The 24,058-nt window shown below is 40.3% G+C and overlaps 1 protein-coding gene across 7 annotated transcripts in view; it reads left to right on the plus strand.

The window, feature by feature from the left end:
• GPATCH8 (G-patch domain containing 8) overlaps positions 1-24,058 on the plus strand; it is a 116,314-nt gene that overhangs the window by 76,552 nt on the left and 15,704 nt on the right. For all 7 annotated transcript variants that reach the window (XM_033182741.1, XM_033182742.1, XM_033182744.1 and 4 more), the window contains 2 exons: positions 394-480; positions 10,920-11,063. In XM_033182741.1, coding sequence (XP_033038632.1) covers positions 394-480; positions 10,920-11,063 — 231 coding nt within the window. The remainder of the gene's footprint in view (positions 1-393; positions 481-10,919; positions 11,064-24,058) is intronic.

Consider the following 24,058-nt stretch of genomic DNA (forward strand, 5'->3'; position numbering starts at 1 on the left):
ACCTGTAATCCCAGCTACTCGGGAGGCTGAGGTAGGAGAATCACTTGAACTCGCGAGGTGGAGGTTGCAGTGAGCCAAGATCTTGTTGCCTGGGCAACAAGAGTGAAACTCCATCTCAAAAAAAAAAAAGAAAGAAAGAAAGAAAAGAAAATTAACATGGAAGTGAAGTCTACTTTCAACAAATGTGCCTTTTGGAAACTACCAGCATGAAAGGATTAACAAACTATTTTGCATGTGATTTTCTCTGTGGGGTGACAGTAAAGCAAGCAGTAGCTGAGCAAAATACAATTTTTTTGGTTTTCAGATAATACTGTAGTTGTGCAAATAACTTTTTCATAGCTAATCTTGGGGATACTTTAGGAATTAAGTCTAATCATATCTATTTTTGTCAAGCTTGATTATGCTGAAGATGCTACCGAACGGCGCCGTGTCCTAGAAGTGGAAAAAGAAGACACAGAAGAGCTGAGACAAAAGTACAAGGTATTTAAACAGAGCTATTCATTGGAAGGTGGGGAGGTGCTCACTAAAGAAGAAAGAACTCAAATTTTGTTGAAAATTATCACTGTTGCTAACAGCATTTGTTTGACATTTGGTGGTAATTAGTAGTAGAACTCAGATTTCTATTACATTCCTATTTATTGGCTCTGTAAAAACTATAGAGAATAACACCTACTTCAAAAGTGTGTTAGGAAGATTATATGAGTTAGTGTTTGAAAACACAACGCCTATTACATAGTAGGTAGTCAAGTAGTGGTAGCAGTAAACGGTTAAAAGTCCTTTGAGGCCAGACACAATGGCTGACACTTGTAACCCCAACACTCAGTAGAGACAGGGTTTTACCATGTTGGTCAGGCTGATCTCGAACTCCTGACCTTGTGATCCACCCGCCTTGGCCTCCCAAAGTGCTGGGATTACAGGCGTGAGCCACCGCGCCTGGCCTAATTTTTGTGTTTTTCGTAGAGATGGGGTTTCACCATGTTGGCCAGGCTGATCTTGAACTCCTTGCCTCAGGTGATCTGCCTGCCACGGCTTCCCAGTTTGCTGGGATTTTAGGCATAAGTCACTGCGCTTGACCCCCTTTCTTGTTTTTGAATTTAGCTTAGCTATATATTAAATTTTTGTATGTTTTATTTTATCCAGAACTAGAATATAACTTAACTCATCTTCTTTTCCTGCCCCTTTCTCCTTCCCCTTTTTCTTCTCCTGTCGTCTCTCTTTATTCACTCTTCAGCCTATTTACACTGACTTTAGCAGTTTTCACCAAACCACTTTATTCAAGGCCACCAAACACTTCTATTTGCTAAATCCAATAAATCATTATTTTTTTTTTTTTTTTACTTTTTTAATTTTTTTTAAGACCGAGTCTGACTCTGTTGCCCAGGCAGTGGTGTGATCTAAGCTCACTGCTCCCGGGTTCAAGTGATTCTCGTGCCTCAGCCTCCAAGTAGCTGGGACTATAGGTATAAGCCACCACGGCCCGCTAATTTTTTCGAATTTTTAATAGAGATGGGGTTTCACCATGTTGGCCAGGCTGGTCTTGAACTCCTCACTTCACGTGGTCTGCCTTCCTTGGCCTCCCAAAGTGTGGGGATTACAGGCATGAGCCGCTGCTCCTGGCACACTCTTTCTTCTTTAAAACATTTTCGTTACTCTTGGTTTTGAAGAATTTTTACTTTCCTAGATTAGTCGCTTCTTATCTGTCTCGCTGCTACTATGTAGATTCCTTTGTTGGCTGCTGTTTATTCTGCCTGAACTTCAGATACTGGAGTTCCTCAGCTTCAGACCTGGGCCCTCTTTTTCTGGCTACATTCTTTCTCTAGGCACAAGAATGGTCATGACACCATGTTTCATCATCTTTCACTTGGTTAAATTTTATCCTTTGGGTTTTAGCTTAAATATTACCTCATTATAGACCTTCCCTAATCAACTCATTTAAATAATTAACCACTCTGCCTTATTCTCTTGCAATAACCTCTCTTACAATTTGTAATTATAAATTTTTATTCACTAATTTATATTCTGCTTACTGTACTAGTCAGAAAGGGCATTGAGGAGAGAGTATGTCTGTCTGTCAATATATATCCTGCAGCCAGCACAGTGTGTGGCACATAAGTACTCAATAAATATTAGTTGAATGAATAAATATTTTGAAATAATGGGAAAAGCCAGATTCATTTTATGTACTGTCTGAAATACAAATATTATAAAGAATATATTTTTATTTTTCAAGTAAAAGTTACACTGTCAAGTGAAAAATAAATGAAATACCTCAGTAATTCACAGCCTCATAAGATTATGCATAGTATTTTGAGATGCTGTCTCCCTCCTAATAGAATTATTTCTCAGCTGGGTGCAGTGGGTCACAGCTGTGCTTTGGGAGGATTGCTTGAGCCCAGGAGTTTGAGACCAGCCTGGACAATGTAGCATCTCTCTACAAAAAGAAAAAAGAAAAAAAATAGCTAGGTGTTGGTGGTGCATGCCTATAAATCCCAGCTACTTAGGAAAGCTGAGTTGGAAGGATCACTTGGGCCCAGGAGTTGAGGACTACAGTGACCTATGATCACACCACTGCACTGCAGCCTGAGCTAGAGCAAGAATTACTTTACCCATTTTATTGATCAAAATATTTACTCTGGGCCAGGCACAGTGGCTCAAGCCTGTAATCCCAGCACTTTGGGAGGCCGAGAGGGCGGATCACAAGGTCAGGAGATCAAGACCATCCTGGCTAACACGGTGAAGCCCCGTCTCTACTAAAAAATACAAAAAAAACTAGCCGGGTGAGGTGGCGGGCGCCTGTAATCCCAGCTACTTGGGAGGCTGAGGCAGGAGAATGGCGTAAACTCGGGAGGCGGAGCTTGCAGTGAGCTGAGATCCGGCCACTGCACCCCAGCCTGGGCAACAGAGCGAGACTCTGTCTCAAAAAAAAAAAAAAAAAAAATTTACTCTGAAACGCTGTCAGCTCTGAACTACACTATTTCTAAAATCTTAAATGTCCTGTTATCTGACTATGACCTTTTTTCCTTCCTGCTGTCACTCCTTTATTCTCCTATATTTTTTCTTCAACTTCACATGACTTTGGAAGCTTGACTTTAGTAACTTAGCTCCTCCTTAGTTTGTACTTTTCCCCTCCAGCACCACACACTCATGTTTACCTCTCACAGCACTTTAATCCCAACTCCCTTTCCTCCTAGTCATTTTGTCATATGTACTCACCAAAAGCCTATCCCATCAATACAAAATGCATTACTTGCATTCATTTCTATACCCTTTCTGCCAACCTCACTAGGCCCTCAGAGCTGCCAGTTAATCCTCTCATGTGTTATCTCCCTCTTAATCCTCTCAGCTGTCATTCTTAAACATTGGCACTCAGCCTTCATCTTTACTTAACTATCCTTTTCGTATCTCTGTCTTCCTGTATGTTTTTAGTTAAGAAAGAAAATTTGGACCATCAGGTAGTAATGCCTTCATCTACATATAGTATCCTACATCAAACCAGGGTTCACCTGCTCTCATACTTAAATGTTTCTCTTTTGTTTCACCATCTGTCAAATGATAATTTGTACCTACATCTGAATTCTGGATCCTAACTCTCCCTGTCTTATCAAGAACCTTCCACTTCTTTCCTGTATTGGCAACCTTTCTCTTTCTTTTCCTATCAACAGTAAACATACTTGAACATTTGTTGAGAGAGGGAATCCTAAAATTTAAAAAAGCAAAACCAAAAACCACTCTGATTTCTCTCCATATAGCTACCATCTTCTCTTTTTACTTGTCTTTAGAACCAAAATTCTTAGTCACTACTCTGCTTCCTTTTCATCACTCATCTCTAATTTTATAGAGGTGGGAACTCACTCTGTTGTCCTTGCTGGAGTTCTGTGGTGCTATCATAGCTCACTACAGCCTTAAACTTCTGGGCTCATAAAATCCTCCCACCTCAGCCTCCCAAGTAACCGAGATGATAGATGTGCACCACCATGCCTGGCTAATTTTTTTTTTTTTTTTTTTTTTTTTAAAGAGATAGGGTCCCACTGTGTTGCCAAGGCTGGTCTCAAACTCCTGGCCTCAAGTGATCCCCCTACCTCAGCCTCCCATTTTTATTTTTTAATTTTCATTTTTATCAAAGTTATACTTGTACATAATCTTAGAGCCAAATAGCTCTACCAGACTTTTAAAAGAAAAAAACTGCAGTGTCATTTGACATTCTTATTTTATTAAATAGTTTTAATGTGTGAGATATATAAAAAAACTATAAGCCCTTAGGTATCTTCTATTCAATTTAAGAAAAAGAGTGCTATCAATGACTTCATAATCCCATCCCATTTCTTTCTCCTTTAGAGATAAACACTATTCTGAATTTTGTGTTTTTCACCTTTTTTTTTTTTTCTTTTTGAGACAGAGCCTTGTTCTGTCACCCAGGCTGGAGTGCAATGGCATGATCTCAGCTCATTGCAACCTTTGCCTCCTGGGTTCAAGCAATTCTCCTGCCCCAGCCTCCCGAGTAACTGGGATTACAGGTGTGCACCATCACACCCAGCTAATTATTTTTGTATTTTTAGTGGAGACAGGTTCCACCATGTTGGCCAGGCTGGTCTAGAACTCCTGACCTCAAGTGATCCGCCCGCCTCAGCCTCCCAAAATGCTGGGATTACAGGTGTGAGCCACTGTGTCTGGCCCCTTCACAATTTTTTTTGGTAAAATTGTTGTTGAGATAAAATTCACATAACATAAATTTACCATTGTAATCATTTTAAGCAATACTGCAATTTAATGATTTTTAGCTTATTTACAGTGTTGTAAAATTATCACCACTGTGGCCAGTGCGGTGGCTCACACCTGTAATCCCAGTACTTTGGGAGGCCAAAGTGGGTGGATCACTTGAGGTCAGGAGTTCCAGACCAGCCTGGCCAAAATGGTGAAACCCCTTCTCTACTAAAAGTACAAAAACAAAAAAAATGCTGGGCGTGGTGTCACGCACCTGTAATGCAAGCTACTCAGCAGGCTGAGGCAGGAGAAACACTGGAACCCAGGAGGCGGAGGTTGCAATGAGCCAAGATCACACCACTGCATTCCAGCCTGGGCGACAGGCAGAGTGAGACTCCATCTCAAAAAAAAGAAATGTAAGAGTGAACATTCCTGTCTTCTTTCTGATCTTAATAGAGAAGCTTTCAGTCTTTCACCATTATGATGTTAGCTGGGGGTTTTTTGTTTTTATCAGGTTGAGGAAATTCCTAGTTTCTAGAAATTCCTAGTTTGTTTAGTGTTTTTACCACGGAAGAGGGTGTTGGATTTTGTCAAATGCTTATTTTGCATCTATTGAGATAATCTTGTGGGTTTTTTCCTTTTATATTCTGTTACTAATAATGGTGTATTACATTGTAATGGTGTATTACATTCATTGATTTTCGTATGTTGAACCAACATTGAGTTCCTGGGATAAATCCCACTTCGCCTTTTAGTATGCTGTTGAATTTGGTTTGATAGCATTTTGTTGAGCGGTTTTGCATCTGTACACAGAAAAGATATTAGTCTGTAGTTTTCTTGTAATGTCTTTGTATCAGGGTAACACTCAGAATAAATTAGGAAGTTTTCCTCTTCTATTTTCCCTTGCATTTAAAAATGGTTTTTTAATGTGTTTTGTATCCTAAACATGTATTGCTTAGTTTTATGTAGTGGATGGGTGAGTTGGTTGGTTGGTTGGTTTTGAGACAGTCTTGCTCTGTCGCCCAGGCTGAAGTGCAGTGGCACAGCGGCTCACTGCAACCTCTGCCTCCCAGGTTCAAGCAATTCTCATGCCTCAGCTACCCAAGTAGCTGGATTACAGGCATACGCCACCACGTCCAGCTTTTTTTTTTTTTTTTTTTTTTTTTTTTAAGACAGAGTCTTACTCTGTCGCTCAGGCTGGGGTGCACTGGCACGATCTCAGCTCACTGCAGCCTTCACCTCCTGAGTTCAAGCAATTCTTGTGCCTCAGCCTCCCAAGTAGCTGGGATTACAGACACGTGACACCATGCCCAGCTGGTTGTTTGGTTTTTTTTTTGTTTATTTGTTTTTGTTTTTGTTTCTTCCTATATTTTTAGTAGAGACGGGATTTCACCATGTTGGCCAGGCTGGTCTCAAACTCCTGACCTCAGGTGATCCACCTGCCTTGCCCTCCCAGAGTGCTGGGATTACAGGCATGAACCACCACCTGGCCTAGTTTTACACGTTTTTTAACTTTATATAAGTGGAATAATGTTTTCTTGTATATGTATATATATACAAGAGTTTCTCCAGAGTGTGACTTTTATTTATTTTCTTGTTTCCATTGCTGTAAGGGGTTAAACCTGTGTTCAGGGAATACACATCAGCTTAACTTCTTAAAGCAATATACTTTACCCTCTATATAATGTTGTTGTTATCCTTTTTTCTCTTAAAATTCTGCAGTTTCAGATTCATGGAAGGGTCTTTTAAATTTTTTTGTTAATTCTTAGCTGTATTATATACTGTGTTCATATATGTTGTGTATATTACTTCTTCATTTCTGACTTTTTTATTATGGTTTCTTCTGTAGCCTATAATGGACTTTTTGTCTGTGTAAATATTCTGTGAGTACTGTTTATTTGAGACAGGATCTCACTCTGTCACCTGGGAATGCAGTGGCAGTGATCACAGCTTACTTCAGCCTCGACCTCCTGGACTCAAGCGATCCTCCCACCTGAGCCTCCCAAGCAGCTGGGGCTACAGGTGTATGCCACCATACCCAGCTAATTTTTATATATTTTTTAAAGACAGAGTTTCAAAAAAAAAAAAAAAGACAGTTTCATCATGTTGCCCAGGCTGGTTTTGAACTCCTAGGCTCAAGCTGTCCACCCACGTCAACCTCCCAAAGTGCTGGGATTACAGATGTGAGCCACTATGCCTGGCCTCTACAAGTACAAGTGCTTTTTTTTTTTTCAATTGAGATGGAGTCTCGCTGTGTCACCCAGGCCAGAGTGCAATGGCGCGTACTCGGCTCATTGCAACCTCCACCACCCAGATTCAACTGATTCTCGTGCCTCAACCTCCTGAGTAGATGGGATTACTGGTGCCCACCACCATGCCTGGCTGATTTTTGTATTTTTAGTAGAGACGGGGTTTCATCACGTTGGTCAGGCTGGTCTCAAACTCCTGACCACAGGTGATCCACCCGCCTTGGCCTCCCAAAGTGCTGGGATTACAGGAGTGAGCCACCGTGCCCGGCCTACGAGTACTTTTTGAAGGACTTCCTCAGCCTTCCAAGTAACTGGGACTATAGGCATACACCACCACGCCTAGCTAACTTTTTGTATTTTTGGTAAAGATGGGGTTTCGCCATGTTGCCCAGGCTGGTTTCAAACTCTTGAGCTCAGGTGATGTGCCTGCCTTGTCCTCCCAAGGTGCTGGAATTACAGACATGAGCTACCACGCCTGGCCTATTTTATTTTTTAAGTTATTTTGTGGTCTCAAAGTGGGAAATAAATGGATGGATGGATGGATGGATAGATGAATGGGTGGATGGATGGATGGATGGATGGATGGATATACGATGGATTATATTTGTGTTGTTCTAGTTACCTTTATAACTTAATAAAATTATCCATGTTTAAGTGTCCGTTATTTTCATACTGTAAGCAATAAAAATCTAACTTGTTTTCTCTTCTTTCCTCTTCCATTTTAAAAACTCTATCATATAATATTAATAAGTAAAATAGCCATTCTTAGTATGTGACTTCATACCATTTAATATAATATATTATGTACAATACTTCTATTACTTGATAATTTTCATGTTTTGTAAAGTTCTTTTAACTTCTATTGAGTTTGCAGCAATAAGCAAACTCAAATTCCTATTTACTTCTGCTTGCCCACCCAGTTTTTTATTATTCGTATCATATCTATTTTCTGACAGCATGTAACATACATAGTTATATGCATATGCTATAGTTATATATATATACTTTAGTAGCCCTATTTCTTTTAATCTTAGTTATAGGAGTAAATGGTTTTGAAGCAGTCTGCCAGTTCTTTTGCTGAGTTTTTTCTATTATTTCTGAAGTTTGTACTTTATTAACTTATTTAAACATAGTTGTGCAAACAGTATTTCTTGAATTATTTATATACATATGTATTTTATATAAACATAAGCCTATAAAAATAATTTACATCCAGCCTGGCACCATGATGAAATGCTGTCTCTACGAAAAATACAAATATTAGCCAGGCACGGTGGCATGCCTCTATGGTCCTAGCAACTCAGAAGGCCAAGGTGGGAGGATTAATTGAGCCCAGGAGATTGAAGCTCCTGTGAACTCTAATTGCACTCTAGTCTGGCCAATAGAGCAAGACGCTGTCTCCAAAAAATAAGAATAGTAATATTAATTTAGGCAATTACAACTTATAATTATCAACTTATGTATATGTGTGTATATATGTACACATACATATAACTCCATATATACATGTGTGTATCCCCAATATTTGAAAGATACATATAAAATCCTAAGTTAATTATTTCCTTAGATATAGTATTTATTGTACCACTGTCTTCTGGAATTGAGAGAGAGAGAGAGAGAGAGAGAGAGAGAGAGAGAGTGTGTGTTGTGTGTGTGTGTGTGTGTGTGTGTGTGTGTGGTTGAAGAGATGAAAGGCTGGCCTGATCTTCCCCTCCTTGATTGTTTTTGCATAGCTGCTTAAAAGGAGTCTGTCTTTAAGATTCAATAACTTTACTACACTATTGATTGTCACTGACTGTTCTGGGACCATTTTCATTGTCACACTGTGTGCCCTTTCTTGTCCTGTATAGTTGAGTGGAGATTCCTTTAGTGAGCATGTGTTGATAGCCTTTTTTTTCTTTTTTTGGGACAAGTTCTCACTCTGTCACCTAGGTTGGAGTGAAGTGGCGCAATCTTGGCTCACTGCAACCTCCACCTCCCAGGCTTAAGTGATCCTCCCACCTCACAGCGTTTCAAGTAGCTGGGACCGAAGGCAAATGACACCATGCTCGGCTAATGTTTTGTATTTTTGATAGAGCCGGGGTTTCACTATGTTGCCCAGGCTGGTCTTGAACTCTTTAGCTCAAGCCATCTACCTGCCTCGGCCTCCCAAAGTGCTGGGACTACAGGCGTGAGCCACCGCACCCGGCCTCAGCCTTTTCTTAGATCTGCCACAATTGGGCAGAATTTTTTGCTTTTCTCTATGTGCATTCTTTGTACTGCGTGTTTCCCCATCCCTGCTAACCCAAGTTCATCCCTTTGTTCTTCGCAGATCTCAGAAATTCTTGATGAGTGCAAGAGATGTAGGTATATTCACTTCAGAGGATCCTTTTATGTACAGGATACATGTTTTACTATTTTCTGAAATTGCCACCTTTGGCTTTTTTGATATTGCTTAACTTTGCCTTGTGTGGCTTCTACTACATTTCCCTCATTCGGATTCTATAAAGAGCTTAACTTTCCTTCTGCATGTTTTTCATTCTCCAGATCATACCTATTGCCCAGTTCTTCTGAATGCTGTTGGTCGGGTTTTTTTAATTCATAATTTTGTTTTTATAATACCCAAGAAGAAAATCAAAGCTGTTTACCTATACTGCTACATTCATACCAGGAACTCTAGTTTTGTTGCTTAAATTTGCAGCCACATGTGGTGGCTGACACCTTTGGGAAGCCAAGGTGGGAGGATCACTTGAGCCCAGGAGTTCGTGACCAGCTTTGACAGCATAGTGAGACCTCGTCTCTACAAAAAATACAAAAGTTAGCTAGGTTTGCTGGTAAACGTCCAGATACTTGGGGGGCTGAGGTGGGAAGATTGCTTGAGTCCAGTAGGTGGAAACTGCAGTGAGCCATGAACTGCACTGCACTCTAGCCTGGGCAAAAAAGCCACAAGTTGTTTAACAGCCAGACAACATGAAACTGTCCGGAACTCTCAAAGAAGATTAATGTGAAGGATTAGATAGAGCAAAAATACCAATGTGCTAGACATACTCACTTTTCAGTTTTAATAAGTCTATCCAAATTAGTTCAATACTGCCACTCCAGAAAATACAACCTTTTTTGCTTACTGATTAAGTAGCTCTTGTGGGAGATGATAGAGCTGCTTTGAAACTGTAGATACAGTCTTTGAGATAAGACTTATCTTTTTTAGGTCAATCTGCTAGAAGGAGTTGCTCATTCTGAAAGTAATGCACCTACCCTGCTGTAAAAGTCAAGCAAGTAGTCACTTAGCATTCCTCTCCCTTTCTCATCCTTCTGTGCAACATTAGCAAATGAATATACTCAACTTGCTTTGAGGTATCTTTTAATTTTTTTCTCTTTTTTTCTTTTAGTTTTTAAGTGAAACTGCTGAGGCAAATTGGATTGCCTTTTAGTCAGTCACACAGTTTTTTGTTGTTGTTGTTTTTCTCCAAACTCCTCTCACTTGTAAGAGTCCCACAGTTTTAAATCTCACTAAGACTAGCAGATAACACATATCTGTGGGTTGGCTTTCCAAGCAGTGCAGCTTATATGTAGAATGACCATAGAATATTTAACTCCATCATTGGCTACAGACTCAGGTAATGCTTTTTGCCTTAGTGTCTAAAAACTAGAATATTAATACAGGTTTTGTATCCCTTATCCAAAATGCTTGAGACCAAAGGTATTTCAGATTTCAGACTTTTTGGGAGTTTTGGAATATTTGCATTACACTTATCAGTTGAGCATCCTTAGTCCTTTTAAACATTTGTTTATTTGAAGACAATTGTTAGTACAATGACACACGAATTACCCACCAAAGTACCACTTGTGTTTCATCCAGCTTTTACTGGTACCACTAAATATTATGAAAAGCCCTCTTTTGTCTTCTCAGATGACTGTTTTCTTTATAACATTCACTTAAAGTTTTACCAAGTTCATTTTTTGTTTCTTTGTATTTCGTGGTTCTTGCAGGATTATGTTGACAAAGAGAAGGCAATTGCCAAAGCCTTGGAAGACCTCAGAGCCAACTTTTACTGTGAACTCTGTGATAAGCAATATCAGAAACATCAGGAATTCGATAACCATATCAACTCTTATGATCATGCACACAAGCAGGTGAGTTGTAGTTACTTGCAAACAGAGAAGAAGGTACCTATCTGTTGTTACAACAATTGAGTTTTATGAGTATACCCCCAAAAACTTGGTGTCTGTAATTTCTTGTGTCTGCCAATCTTTATGTGCAGTCATCCACCACACTTTATTTTTTCAGTGGCAGAAATCCTGGCATAGACCCCCCCTCCAGCCCACCACTCCCACATATACACTATTTGACGAATTGTGTTTTGTAAATCTTATATATAATGTTTTTGCCTTTTATTAATTTATAAGTTTTTATTTAATTTTGTAATTCAGCTGAGGGTCACTGGGAGCTTTGTTTCCATTTCTTCTCTTTTCCTAACGTGTTAAACTTTGAAGAGTTATTCAGCAGAATCTGTTATTTTCAATTTCCCTACATTAGAGTTCATGTTTATTGGCTACTATTTTCTATTATTAAGTCATTTTGTTAATTCAGTATACCTTGGAAGTTAGATAAATTTTGAGAAGGAAAATAAAATTAGATGCTCTCTTAACTTTAACAAAAAACTCTGATGCTGCACGTTGAAGAGCTGATAAATGAATTACACTTTCTTTGCAGTCTTCGCCCCCCGGCTGCCACCTCATCATTTTAGAAGAGAAAATTGTAACTAGTTACTGGTGTACAGAAGAAGGCAAAACCCTGGGAGAGTTTAGAAGGGGAAAATAAATTGTTACACCTATAGGACAGTTCTGGCTTATTAAAGAATTTCAAGCCGTTTGATCTTGGGTGACTTTAACATAACTACTAGGTCTTTGGGGGGTGCAATAGTTGTATTTGTTAAACTTGTAAATATATGAACATTGGAATGATATCTCTTAAGCTGGACTTGTTGAACTAAGATTTTTTTTAACCTTCATCTTCCAGCCAACCATAAGATTTCAGTGCACAGGTAAAAGGCAATCTTTGACCAAGTCTTATTCTTCCTAGAACGGGGAGAAATTGTAAGCTGGTTGTGGTATTATATTTTTTTTTGGAACAGTCTCCCACATTTAGCCATACCTAACCAATTTAAGATTCTTCCACTAATGGACTTATATTCAAGACGGCTTTTCAACTCACTACACACCTTTGGACATTTTTTTTTTTTTTTTTGAGATGGAATTTTGCTCTTTCGCCCACGCTGGAATGCAGTTGGATTATAGGTGTGAGCCACCACTCCCGGCCGTGAATGTTCTCTTAATATATTGTCAGCTTTGCTTGATTCGAAGAAGAGAAATTTACAGAGCATATATATATATAGACAAGCTGTATTGGCAGTTACTGTTTTACTCTTTCAAAGACTTGTTTTTCAGGAAAGAAAAGTGCAACAGTGAATACTTCTATCCAGGACCTTTTCCAGTTTTTCAATCTATTTATAATTTAAAAATTTCAGGCCAGGCACGGCTGTTCACACCTGTAATCGCAGCACTTTGCAAAGCCAGGGCAGGAGGATCACTTGACCCCAGGAGTTCGAGACCACCCTGAGTAATGTACAAGACCTGCCCCCCAATCTAAGCTAATTACAAAAAATGTAATTAGCTGAGTGTGGTGGCACATGTCTGTGATCCCAGCTACTCCGGAGGCTGAGGTGTTAGAATGGCTTGAGCCCAAGAGTTTGAGGTTACAGTGAGCCGTGATCATACCACTGCACTTCACACTGGGCAACAGAACAAGACCTTGTCTCAAAAAAACAAAATAAATAAAAAACTCTTTCAGGTTATTTTTATTTAATTAAGACATTTAGTATCTAAGTATATACCCAAGTTTTGGGGCTCTTGAGAATTTTTTCAATCAAGAAATATCTGATATATTAACAGAAAAGATACTTTAGGCAGAAAAAGGACATTTAGAAAGGTTAGGCCAGGTGCAGTGGCTCACGCCTATAATCCCAGCACTTTGGGAGGCCGGGGTGGACAGAATCACATGAGGCCAGTTCAAGACTAGCCTGACCAACATAGCAAAACCCTGTCTCTACTAAAACTACAAAAATTAGCCGGACATGGTGGTACACACCTGTAATCCCAGCTACTTCGGGGTTCGAGGCACGAGAATTGCCTGAACCTGGGAGGCGGATTTTGCGGTGAAGCAAGATCATGCCACTGCACTCCAGCCTGGGTGACAGAGCAGGACCCTGTCTCAAAAAAAAAAAAAAAAGAAAGAAAGAAAGGATACACACTAGTTGATGACTTCAGAGTCAAGTTTTAACTAGAAAAAAGGCCAGGTGCGGTGGCTCGCACCTGTAATCCCAACACTTTGGGAAGCTGAGGTGGAGTTCACCTGAGGTCAGGAGTTCGAGACGAGCCTGGCCAACAGGCGAAACCCTGTCTCCACTGAAAATACAAAAAAATTAGCAGGGCATCTTGGCAGGCATCTGTAATCCCAGCTACTCAGGAGGCTGAGGCAAGAGAATCACTTGAACCCAGGAGGCAGGGGTTACAGGGAGCCGATATCATGCCACTGTACTCCAGCCTGGGTGGCAGAGCGAGACTCCGTCTCAAAAAAAGAAAAAAAAAGGGTTTTTTTGTTCGTTTTTCTTGAGATGGAGTTTCACTCTTGTTGCCCAGGCTGAAGTGCAATGGTGCGATCTCGGCTCACTGCAACCTCTGCCTCCCAGGTTCAGGTGATTCTCCTGCCTCAGTCCCCTGAGTAGCTGGAATTACAGGCATGCGCCACCACGCCTGGCTAATTTTTGTAATGAAAAAGAAAGTTTTAACTAGAAAAAAATAGGCCAGGAGTGGTGGCTCATGCACTATAATGCCAGCACTTTGGAAGTCCAAGGAGGCCAGATCAGTTGAGGTCAGGAGTTCAAGACCAGCCTGTCCAACTTGGTGAAACCCCATCTCTACTAAAAATACAAAAAAATTAGCCAGGTGTGGTGGCATGTGCCTGTAGTCCCAGCTACTCGAGGCAGGAGAATTGCTTGAGTCCGGGAGGCGGAGGCTGTAGTGAGCCGAGATGGCGCCACTGCACTCCAGCCTAAGTGACAGAGCAAGACTCCATCTCAAAAATAAAGAAAAAAGTAAACCAGGAAAAAGTATAATTCAAATTTGAATAACGTATAGACTTGCCTTTTAAGGGAAAAAAACTAAAGCAAAACAGATTTACAATGTAATAAAATTCATATTGACAACATTAATGTGATATATGATAATGTTTTAGTGACACTGTCCTCAACCTGAATGTAGTAGAAATTGTTACATCTTTGGTTCATTTGAATTTGACATGTTTATTCTCCTGCACACCTTGTGTTACCTCAGCTCTCCCACCACTTTTCTCTATTGCATTCGCTCTCAAACTAGGGAGATTTTGTCACTCTGGAGGCACTTGGCAAAGTCTCTGTACATTTTTGGTTGTCCCAATAAGAGTGTGATACTACTGGCATCTAGTAGGTAGAGGCCAGCGATGCTGGTAACATCTTACAATGCACAGGAAAGACCCTTGAAACAAAGAGGCAAAATGGCAGTTAATAGTGCTGTGGTTGAAAACCCTGTTCCATCAGAATTAATTAAAAACTTTTGTGTATATATATGATATTGTGGTATCATTTAACCTTAGTACAAATAAATTATTGTCATTTTACGTCCCCAGTTATATTGTAAACATTTATAAAGTGCTCATCTAGATGATCCAGAATATTCACTTATCACTCTTTTTTAGAGTATCATCAAAATAAAAATACAAAATTAAGGGTTACCCATGGAGAACTCATGGACTGCCTATTCACTAATACAGAATATATATCTATGAACCCTGGTCTAGGAAAAATCTTTAGCTGGTATGATGAATGAATGCATGTGAGTTTATTTCTTCATCTTAATCAAAAGCTCATCTTATGTATTAAAAAAACCCATGTAGTACAAGTTTGGTTTTTGTTTTGTGTTTTGGTGAAATGTTCTTCATTTGCTTGAAAGGTAGGCTTTTTCACCTTTCTTCATACTGCTGTTGTAATACAAACAGTAGGATCTCAAAACAGAATGCTGTAAATACATAAACAAAAGAAGCACAGCACTAAATTTTTCATAGTTCGTCTCTTCCCTGAACTTGGAATGTCTGAGAAACCCACTGGGTGCAGCGGCTGATGCCTGTAATCCCAGTTGAGGCTGAGGCAAGAAGATCTCTTGAGGCCAGGAGTTCAAGGCTGCAGTGAGCTATGATTGTGTCACTGCACACCAGCCTAGGTGACAGAGCAAGACTCTGTCTCTCTTAAAAAAAAAAAATAAAAAATCAAATACCCTGATGTGGTGACACACACATGTAGTGTAAGTCCCAGCTACTTGTGAGGCTGAGGCAGGAGGGTCGCTTGAGCCCAGGAGTTTGAGGCTGCAGTGAGCTGTGATCATGCCACTATACCCTAGCCTGGGTGATAGAGCAAGACCCTGTCTCAGAGAATTAAAAAAAAAGAATTTCTAAGGAATCTTTAATTGACCTTGGTACAACACAGCCAAATAACCCCTAACAGGAGGAAGGACATATTTTTCATTCCTCTTTGATGGACATGAACTTAACATACAAATGGACCTACCATTTTTCCAAATTCATGCTCTAAAATCATAAAGACACCCTGTCTTGTCTTCCAGGAAGGCACACAGGATTATTATGAATCTGAGATAATAGGTAAGTACTTTCAACCCTGTATTAGCAATCCCTAGTTTGCATCTTCTATCAGATTTTTCACCATTAATATTTTTCAGAGAAATAATGTATTATGTTAGTAGTAAACTATAGTAGAGGCAGGATCCTAAACATATCCTTCCCTTTAATAAGCACAAATAATCTCTCCAAAAGGAGCTATATGGTCACCTTCATTCAAAGTTTGGGTTGTTTGTTTCCTGACAGGATGCTGGGGTATTATGTGCCTCTTTCTCTTCACTAGTTTTTCTCAGATTTTCCAAGATTTTATAAAGAGTCATTAACACAAAAATATTAAGACTCAGCTTAATCTTCAGAGATACAGAAGCTGATTAGGTATTTTGGCTTTTTTCAGTAGTTTAACCCTAGTTTTCAAGTGATCGATGTTAATACATTTTGAAATCTCTACATTTTGAAATCTCTAAGAGTAGGCCTTTCCATTTCTGAAGAAACCCAATGTATGATTTATTTTTATATGAGTTAATTCTGATACACCTGAATGCTCAATAGACCTTAGCACTGATTAGCCAGGTGCCATGACTCACGCCTGTAATCCCAGCACTTTGGGAGGCCGAGGTTGGCGGATCACAAGGTCAGGAGATAGAGACCATCCTGGCTAACATGGTGAAACCCCATCTCTACCAAAAATACAAAAATTAGCTGGGCATGGCAGCACGCACCTGTAGTCCTAGCTACTGGGGAGGGAGGCTGAGACAGGAGAATGCTTGAATCCGGGAGGTGGAGGTTGCAGTGAGCGGAGATCATGCCACTGCACTCCAGCCTGGGTGACAGAGCGAGACTCCGTCTCAAAAAAAAAAAGACATTAGCACTGATCATCTCCTGCCTTTGTTGGCTTAGTATAAGTTACAGACAAATTTGAAACTACAGATTTTTCTATCCCTACCTCCTTGCCTCCGTAATTATTTTGCATACGTTTTTAAAAAATTTGTCTGCTAATGAATATGACAGTGGAATCATTTTCTTTAGCATTTCAAGGGGCCTAAAATTCAAACTCCAAAGAATATTGTTTCCCAAAAGTAAATTAATAGCAGCACCACCTTTATAGTCAGTCCTCCCTCCCTTCCTTCCTTCCTCTTTTTCTTTTCTTTTCTCTCTCTCTTTTTGGCTGCTTCCTTTGTATCTTGTTGCCTACTCAGGATTTTTCTTCCAATCTTAGCCTCCTGTTTTGTGCGACTAAAGGTCCTTCTAGTACATAAGCTAGAGGTCACAAATTATCTCACAGATATATTTTATCTGGCCTTCACGTTATTAGTTTTTCCCTTTTTAATTTCAGTTGATTCCCAAATTTTAAAAATTAGATTTTACATAATTTAGGCTTTGTCTTATCTTGAAAAATTAAAATTATTAGACAACATTGGGCCTACATTTCAACATAACAGTTGACTGAAGCTGAACAGCGGCCATCTCTTTGCTCATTCTCCAACTAGCTGTGATCTCCACTTCATCTTTTCTCTTACACCAATCTGTGTGACTCATTATGTTACCTGCCAAACTCCTGTAAACATTTGAATTTGTGACTCAGGCCTATGCTTTTCCTTCCTTCCCACACAGGTTCCCATGGCTTCTGACTGATACTGGGGAACTGGCACATTGAAAAGCTGCCTCCTTGCTAATAATCTTGGGACCAACTTCCTTGCGATTTCAATCTCTGGTAGTCTGATCCAGATTATCAAAATCTGGTACTGTAAAGCATCTTCAGAAATTCTTTAGGGCAAGCACGATGGCTCATACCTGTAATCCCAGCACTTCAGGAGACTGAGACGGGCAGATCACTTGAGCCCAGAAGTTCGAGACTAGCCTAGGCAACATGGCAAAACCTGGTCTCTACAAAAAATCACCTCAAAAATTAGCTGGATGTGGTTGCAGTTGCCTGTGGTCCCAGCTACTGGAAGGGCTGAATCTATTAATACATGATTTAGTTAGCTTTGTCTAAACTGTTTGCAACTGCTTTTTGACAGGATTGACCTTATCTAAACTGTTTGCATCTGCTTTTTGACAAGATTATTTACCCTTACTTGATGGTTTCATTACACAATAACGTACATTACCAAGGAACAGAAATTTAGAGTTTTCCTCAGGAGGATCGTTTGATTGAGCCCAGGAGGTGGACATTGCCATGAGCCAAGATCGTGCCATTGCACTCAAGCCTGGGTAATATATTGAGCAAGGCCCTGTCTCAAAAAAAAAAAAAAAAAAATTCCTTTAACTGTAGGATTCAATGTCTCAGTCAGAGGAAGATGCTTTTAGCCTCTCTCTTCTTTCTGCTAAAATACCTTTAGTATGAAAACTCCTATACTTTTTACATTTTCTAAAAGGACTGAAGTCTTATTTAATTCCAAGGTCTGTTGCAGTTGTGAACAAAAGCAGTAGTTCCGTGAGCTTTAAATAGCAGGACTAAAACAGATGAAGCCTCTAGCAGCCACCAGTGACTGTATTCTGATTTGTACAGAATATAATCTGTTAATACATGATTTAGTTACCTTTGTCTAAACTGTTTGCAACTGCTTTTTGACAGGATTATTTACTCTTAGTTGACTGTTTCATTACCCAGTAACATATATTACTTAAACAGCACAGTTCTCTTAAGAGATTGTGCTTTAAGAAACAACACAAGGGCCGGGCGCGGTGGCTCAAGCCTGTAATCCCAGCACTTTGGGAGCCCGAGAAGGGCGGATCACGAGGTCAGGAGATCGAGATCATCCTGGCTAACACGGTGAAACCCCGTCTCTACTAAAAAATACAAAAAACTAGCCAGACGTGGTGGCAGGCGCCTGCAGTCCCAGTTACTCGGGAGGCTGAGGCAGGAGAATGGCATGAACCCGGGAGGCGGAGCTTGCAGTGAGCTGAGATCCGGCCACTGCACTCCAGCCTGGGCAACAGAGCGAGACTCCGTCTCAAAAAAAAAAAAAAAAAACACAGGTTTGAAGAAAGGAGTGCATCTCAGCCCTTGAACATGTTGTAGTTTTATTGTAATAACCTATAGCAGAGAGTGAAAATGTTGGGTTCAGTGGTACTTTATACCACTATTCATACCATTTTCTTGGGGTCTGTTTTGCGTAATAAGAAAATTGACATCATTTGGCCAGTCTTCCAAAACTTGAGCATGTTTCGTGCCTTTTCATCTGTTAAGTCTTATGTACTCACCCCCCTCTGCTTATGTTGGGAGTAAACTTATACCCAGCAATCTCAACATAGGTAACCTTGAAAAAATCTGCTGAAGGCCAGGCGTGGTGGCTCACTCCTGTATTCCCAGCACTTTGGGAGGCCGAGGTGGGTGGATCACGTGAGGTGAGGAGTTCGAGACCAGCCTGGCCAACATGGTGAAACCCCATCTCTACTAAAAATATTTTAAAAATTAGCCGGGAGTGGTGGCACACGCCTGTAATCCTAGCCACTTGGAGGCTGAGGCAGGAGAATTGTTTGAACCCAGCAGGCAGAGGTTGCAGTGAGCCAATATAGTGCCACTACACTCCAGCCTAGGCGACAGAGTAAGACTCTGTCTCAAAAACAACAAAAACAAAAACTGTTGAAAAAGTCCCCTTCTGCTTAGAGGAGCTGTCTGCTTTTGTGATTAGGGGTAACCCTCAAACAGATGCTTCAGGACCCTAGTGTTGCCAGGTAAACCAGGCGTTCTCTTGTTATGTATTTCTAACTGTTCTTCATCTTGGCACTCAATCCCAGTTGACTAAAAATGATTCTGCCTTACTTTTGTTCTACAGTTTCAACCTTTCTGCCCCTTACACTTAATATCACAGTGATGCACTGTGGTAGAGATTCTGGGATTAGACTCTTTGTTCTATTGTAGTCTGAAAAGTTAAAGCAACCTAAGTAATAAGTTCTTTAGTGACAGTACTGTAAAGAGAGCTCTGAACTGGGTTGTTGCTGTGCCGTTTGCTTTGAACCCAAGCAACTCTTGTGACTTATCCGCCTTCAGATTTTACCTATGGGGCAAATCTTTGTCCCCAGATATGTTCTTGGAGTGGTATGTAAATATAGATTGAGCATCCCAAATTCAAAAAATTAAAATCCAAAATGCTCCAAAATCCAAAAGTTTTTGAATGCCAACATGACACTCAAAGGAAATGCTTATTGGAACTTTTTGGGTTTTCAGATTTGGGATGCTTAAGCAGTAAATATACAATGAAATATTCTAAAATCTAAAAAAGCCCAAGATCTAAAACACTTTCAGTTTTAAGTATTTCAAATACAGGATACTCAACCACCTGTATACTTAAAACTCATTATCTACAAAACCACAAAATTTATGTATACCATTTCATACCCACTAGGATGGCTAAAATAAAAATGATACACTATCAAAGTGTTGGAGAAGAGATCAAGAAATTGGAGCCCTCCTACATTGCTAATGAGGTAGTGAAAAGATAGTGGAAAAGTTTTTGACACTTCCTCAGAACATTAAATACAAAGTTACCATATTACTAGTGTATACCCAAGGCAAGTGTAAACATATGTCCACACAACAACTTGCATAAAAATGTTTATAGCAGCATTATTCATAATAGCCAAAAAGGGAAATAACCCAAATGTCCATCAGCTGGTAAATGGATAAAATGTGATACATCTGGACAATGGAATATTATTCAGCAATAAAAAGGAAAGACTTATTGATATATACAACATGCATGAATCTTGAAAATAGTATGCTAAGTGAAAGAAGCTGGTCACAAAAGACCCCATATTGTATTATTTATATGAAAAGTCTAGAATAAACAAATGTATAGAGACAGAAAGCAGATTAGTAGATTCCTGGGGCTAGGCAGAGAGGAAATGGTGAGTAACTGCTTATGGGTGTGAGGTTTCTTTTGGGAGTAATGAAAATGTTCTAAAATTAGATAGTGGTGATAGCTGCACAATTCTAAGAATGTACTAAAACCCACTAAATTTGACACTTTAGATGTGTGAAATGGGGCCAGGAGCAGTGGCTCACGCCTGTAATCCCAACACTTTGGGAGGTCAAGGCAGGAGGATCCCTTGATCCCAGGAGTTTGAGACTATCCTGGGCAGCATACGGAGATCCTGTCTCTACAAAACATAAAAATAAATTAGCCGGGCATGATGGAGTGCATCTGTAGTCCCAGCAATTTGAGAGGCTGAGGTGGGAAGGATCACTTGAGCCTGGGAGGTCGAGGCTGCAGTGAGCTCTGATTGTGTCACTGCTCTCCAGTTCTGTGACAAAGCAAAACCCTGTCTCCAAAAAAGGGGAGTGGGGTAAATTTTAGGGTATATGAATTATATCTCTAAGTCATATTTAAAACCTCATTAACCAGCTTAAGTTTTCATGGTGGTAGTGGTGATGAAAATATATACTACATATACATATGTATGTGTATATGTATATGTTCATATATATATACCTAAATGTCTTAAAGCAGGCCTACTTGGTGCTGTTAAAGAATATATACCATACTTCTAAGGCATTTTGCTGAATTCCTGAAAATAGCAAAACATGGTAATTTTATGACAAATTAATTTGATATCCAACTATTTGGCCTGGCCAGGCGCAGTGGCTCCTGGGATTACAGTGGGATTACACCTATAATCCCAGCACTTTGGGAAGCCAAGGCAAGTGGATCACTTGAAGTCAGGAATTTGAGACTAGCCTGGCCAACGTGACAAAACCCCATCTCTACTAAAAATTAGCCAGGCGTGGTGGCACGTGCCTATAATCCCAGCTACCCAGGAGGCCGAGGCAGGATAATTGCTGGAACCCAGGAGGCGGAGGCTACGGTGAGCTGAGATCACACCACTGCACTCCAGGCAAAAGAGCGAGACTCTATCTCCAAAGAAAAAAGTTAGCCCGGTGTTGTGGCAGGTGCCTGTGGTCCCAGCTTTTCAGGAGGCTGAGGCAGGAGAATCACTTGAACCCAGGAGGCAGAGGTTGCAGTGAGCCAAGATCACGCCACTGCACTCCAGCCTGGGCAACAAAGTGAGGCTGTCTCAAGAAAAAAAAAGAATTTGGGCCGGGCACATTGGCTCACGCCTGTAATCCCAACACAAAAAATTAGCCGGGCATGGTCATGGCACCTGTAATCCCAACTACTTGAGAGGCTGAAACACGAGAATCACTTGAACGTGGGAGGCAGAGGTTGCAGTGAACTGAGATCATGCCACTGCACTCCAGCCTGGGTGACAGAGGGAGACTCTGTCTCAAAAATAAGAATAAAAATAATTTGTATTTATTTATTTTTCTCTCAATTTTTCACTCTCTGTAATTGGCATTAGTATCTAATTTTCTCTGTTACCAAATACTTGCTTTTTTCTTACTGAATAAAATTAATTTTCATCACTTACTAATAGGCATATGGTAAAAGAAAGAATTTACATCTAATGTTCAGTAACGTGGCTTTTCCTAACCATTCATCTATAATCTTCCTTTGCTGGGTAGTTTAATACTGAAACATTCTATATTCTCTCCTGGTCTTTTCTCTCACCCACCACCTGGTGATATCTTCTTGGGTGATCTCATCCATAAACATTAAACACTGAGACATGAATTAGGGTGACCTGGGCAAGCAACAACTACAGCATGATTACTTCAGTTAGGAAGGGGAGGAGACAGACATTAATGTTTTTTTGTAGAGGGAGGGGGAAATAAAACAGTGGGGAGAAGAGGCTGTGATTTTGGTATGCAGGATCATTGACATAAGAGGAAAAGGAGTGGTTGAGATTTGAAGAAGGCCAGATTATACTTAGCCAGAAATAGTGGTGGAGATAAACACATTTTGTTTTGTTTTGTTTTGTTTTGTTTTAAGACAAGTTCAGCTGGGTGCGGTGGCTCATGCCTGTAATCCCAGCACTTTGGGAGGCCGAGGCAGGTGGATCACCTGAGGTCAGGAGTTCAAGACCAATCTGGCCAACATGGTGAAACCCTGTCTCTACTAAAAATATAAATAATTAGCCAGGCATGGTGGCATGCGCCTGTAGTCCTAGCTACTCAGGAGGTTGAGGCCCGAGAATCGCTTAAACTCAGGAGACAGAGGTTGTGGTGAGCCAAAATTCTGCCACTGCACTCCAGCCTGAGTAACAGAGGGAGACTCTGTCTCAAAAAAATGAAATAAAAAATAAAAAGGTTCTTGCTCTGTCACCTAGGCTGGAGTACAGTGGCACAATCATAGCTCACTGTGACCTTGAACTCAAGCAGTCCTCCTGCCTCAGCCTCCCATATAGCTGGGACTACAAGCACATACCACTGCGCCCAGCTAATTAAAAAAATTTTTTTGCCTGGGCGCGATGGCTCGTGCCTGTAATCCCAGCACTTTGGGAGGCCGAGGCGGGCAGATCACCTGAGGTCAGGAGTTTGAGACCAGCCTTGACCAACATGGAGAAACCCTGCCTCTACTAAAAATGCAAAAAATTAGCCGGGCGTGGTGGCGCATGCTTGTAATTCCAGCTACTCGGAAGGCTGAAGCAGGAGAATCCCTTGAACCCGGGAGGCGAGGTTGCAGTGAGCCGAGATTGCACCATTGTACTCCAGCCTGGGCAATAAGAGTGAAACTCCATCTCAAAGAAAAAAAAATTTTTTTTTTATGGAGACAGTCTGGCTATGTTGCCCAGACTGGTCTTGAACTCCTGTCCTCAAAGGATCCTTCTACCTCAACCTCCCAAAGTGTTGAGAGTACAGGCATGAGCCACAACCCAGTCTGATAAATATTTACTGAGCATCTCTTTTGTGTCATAGACAACTATGTGTACATTGCATAGTTAGTTACAAAGAAAGACTAAGCCTCAGTCCCTGTTGGGAGAACAGGGTTGCTGTCTGGTGAGGGAAAGATGCCATGGATAATCTTTAGACCCTAAAGAGACAAAATCAAGTTTTCTCTTCAGAGCTGAGTAAATGTAGAACATGGGATTTTAGTGGCAATACGAAATATTCTGCCCTAAATTCTGCCTGTTTTCTGATGCCTGAAATCCCTTTACATGAGAAAAATGGGTTTTATTCTTTAAATGTAGATAATCAATTTTAAATACTTGAGAAAGATAGTAATCAGAATTATTCTTAGTAGAGTATACTCCATCAAATATAAACTCCTAGTGTCAAATTTTATTTTGATGGAAGAGAGAAGCATAGCACTAAAAGATACAAAAAAAGATTTTGTTAAACCCTTGTATTTTGTTGTTAGAGAACACTCTGAAGAAATATGTGTCTTATTCAACTCAATCACAATTGAGCAGGAACACTGTTGGTCTTCACTATTGACAGAATGATGACTGTCTTAAAAGTTCTAACCACTGTAGAAAGAAGCCATATTTCTTGAGAGCCATTTTACGGATTATCTGCAAAGCCCAATTGCCATAGTTGCCTTGTTTTAATAGACACTGAGAG

The sequence above is a fragment of the Trachypithecus francoisi genome, unplaced genomic scaffold, assembly GCF_009764315.1.
Source record: "Trachypithecus francoisi isolate TF-2019V2 unplaced genomic scaffold, Tfra_2.0 Lachesis_group20, whole genome shotgun sequence".
Lineage (NCBI taxonomy): Eukaryota > Metazoa > Chordata > Mammalia > Primates > Cercopithecidae > Trachypithecus > Trachypithecus francoisi.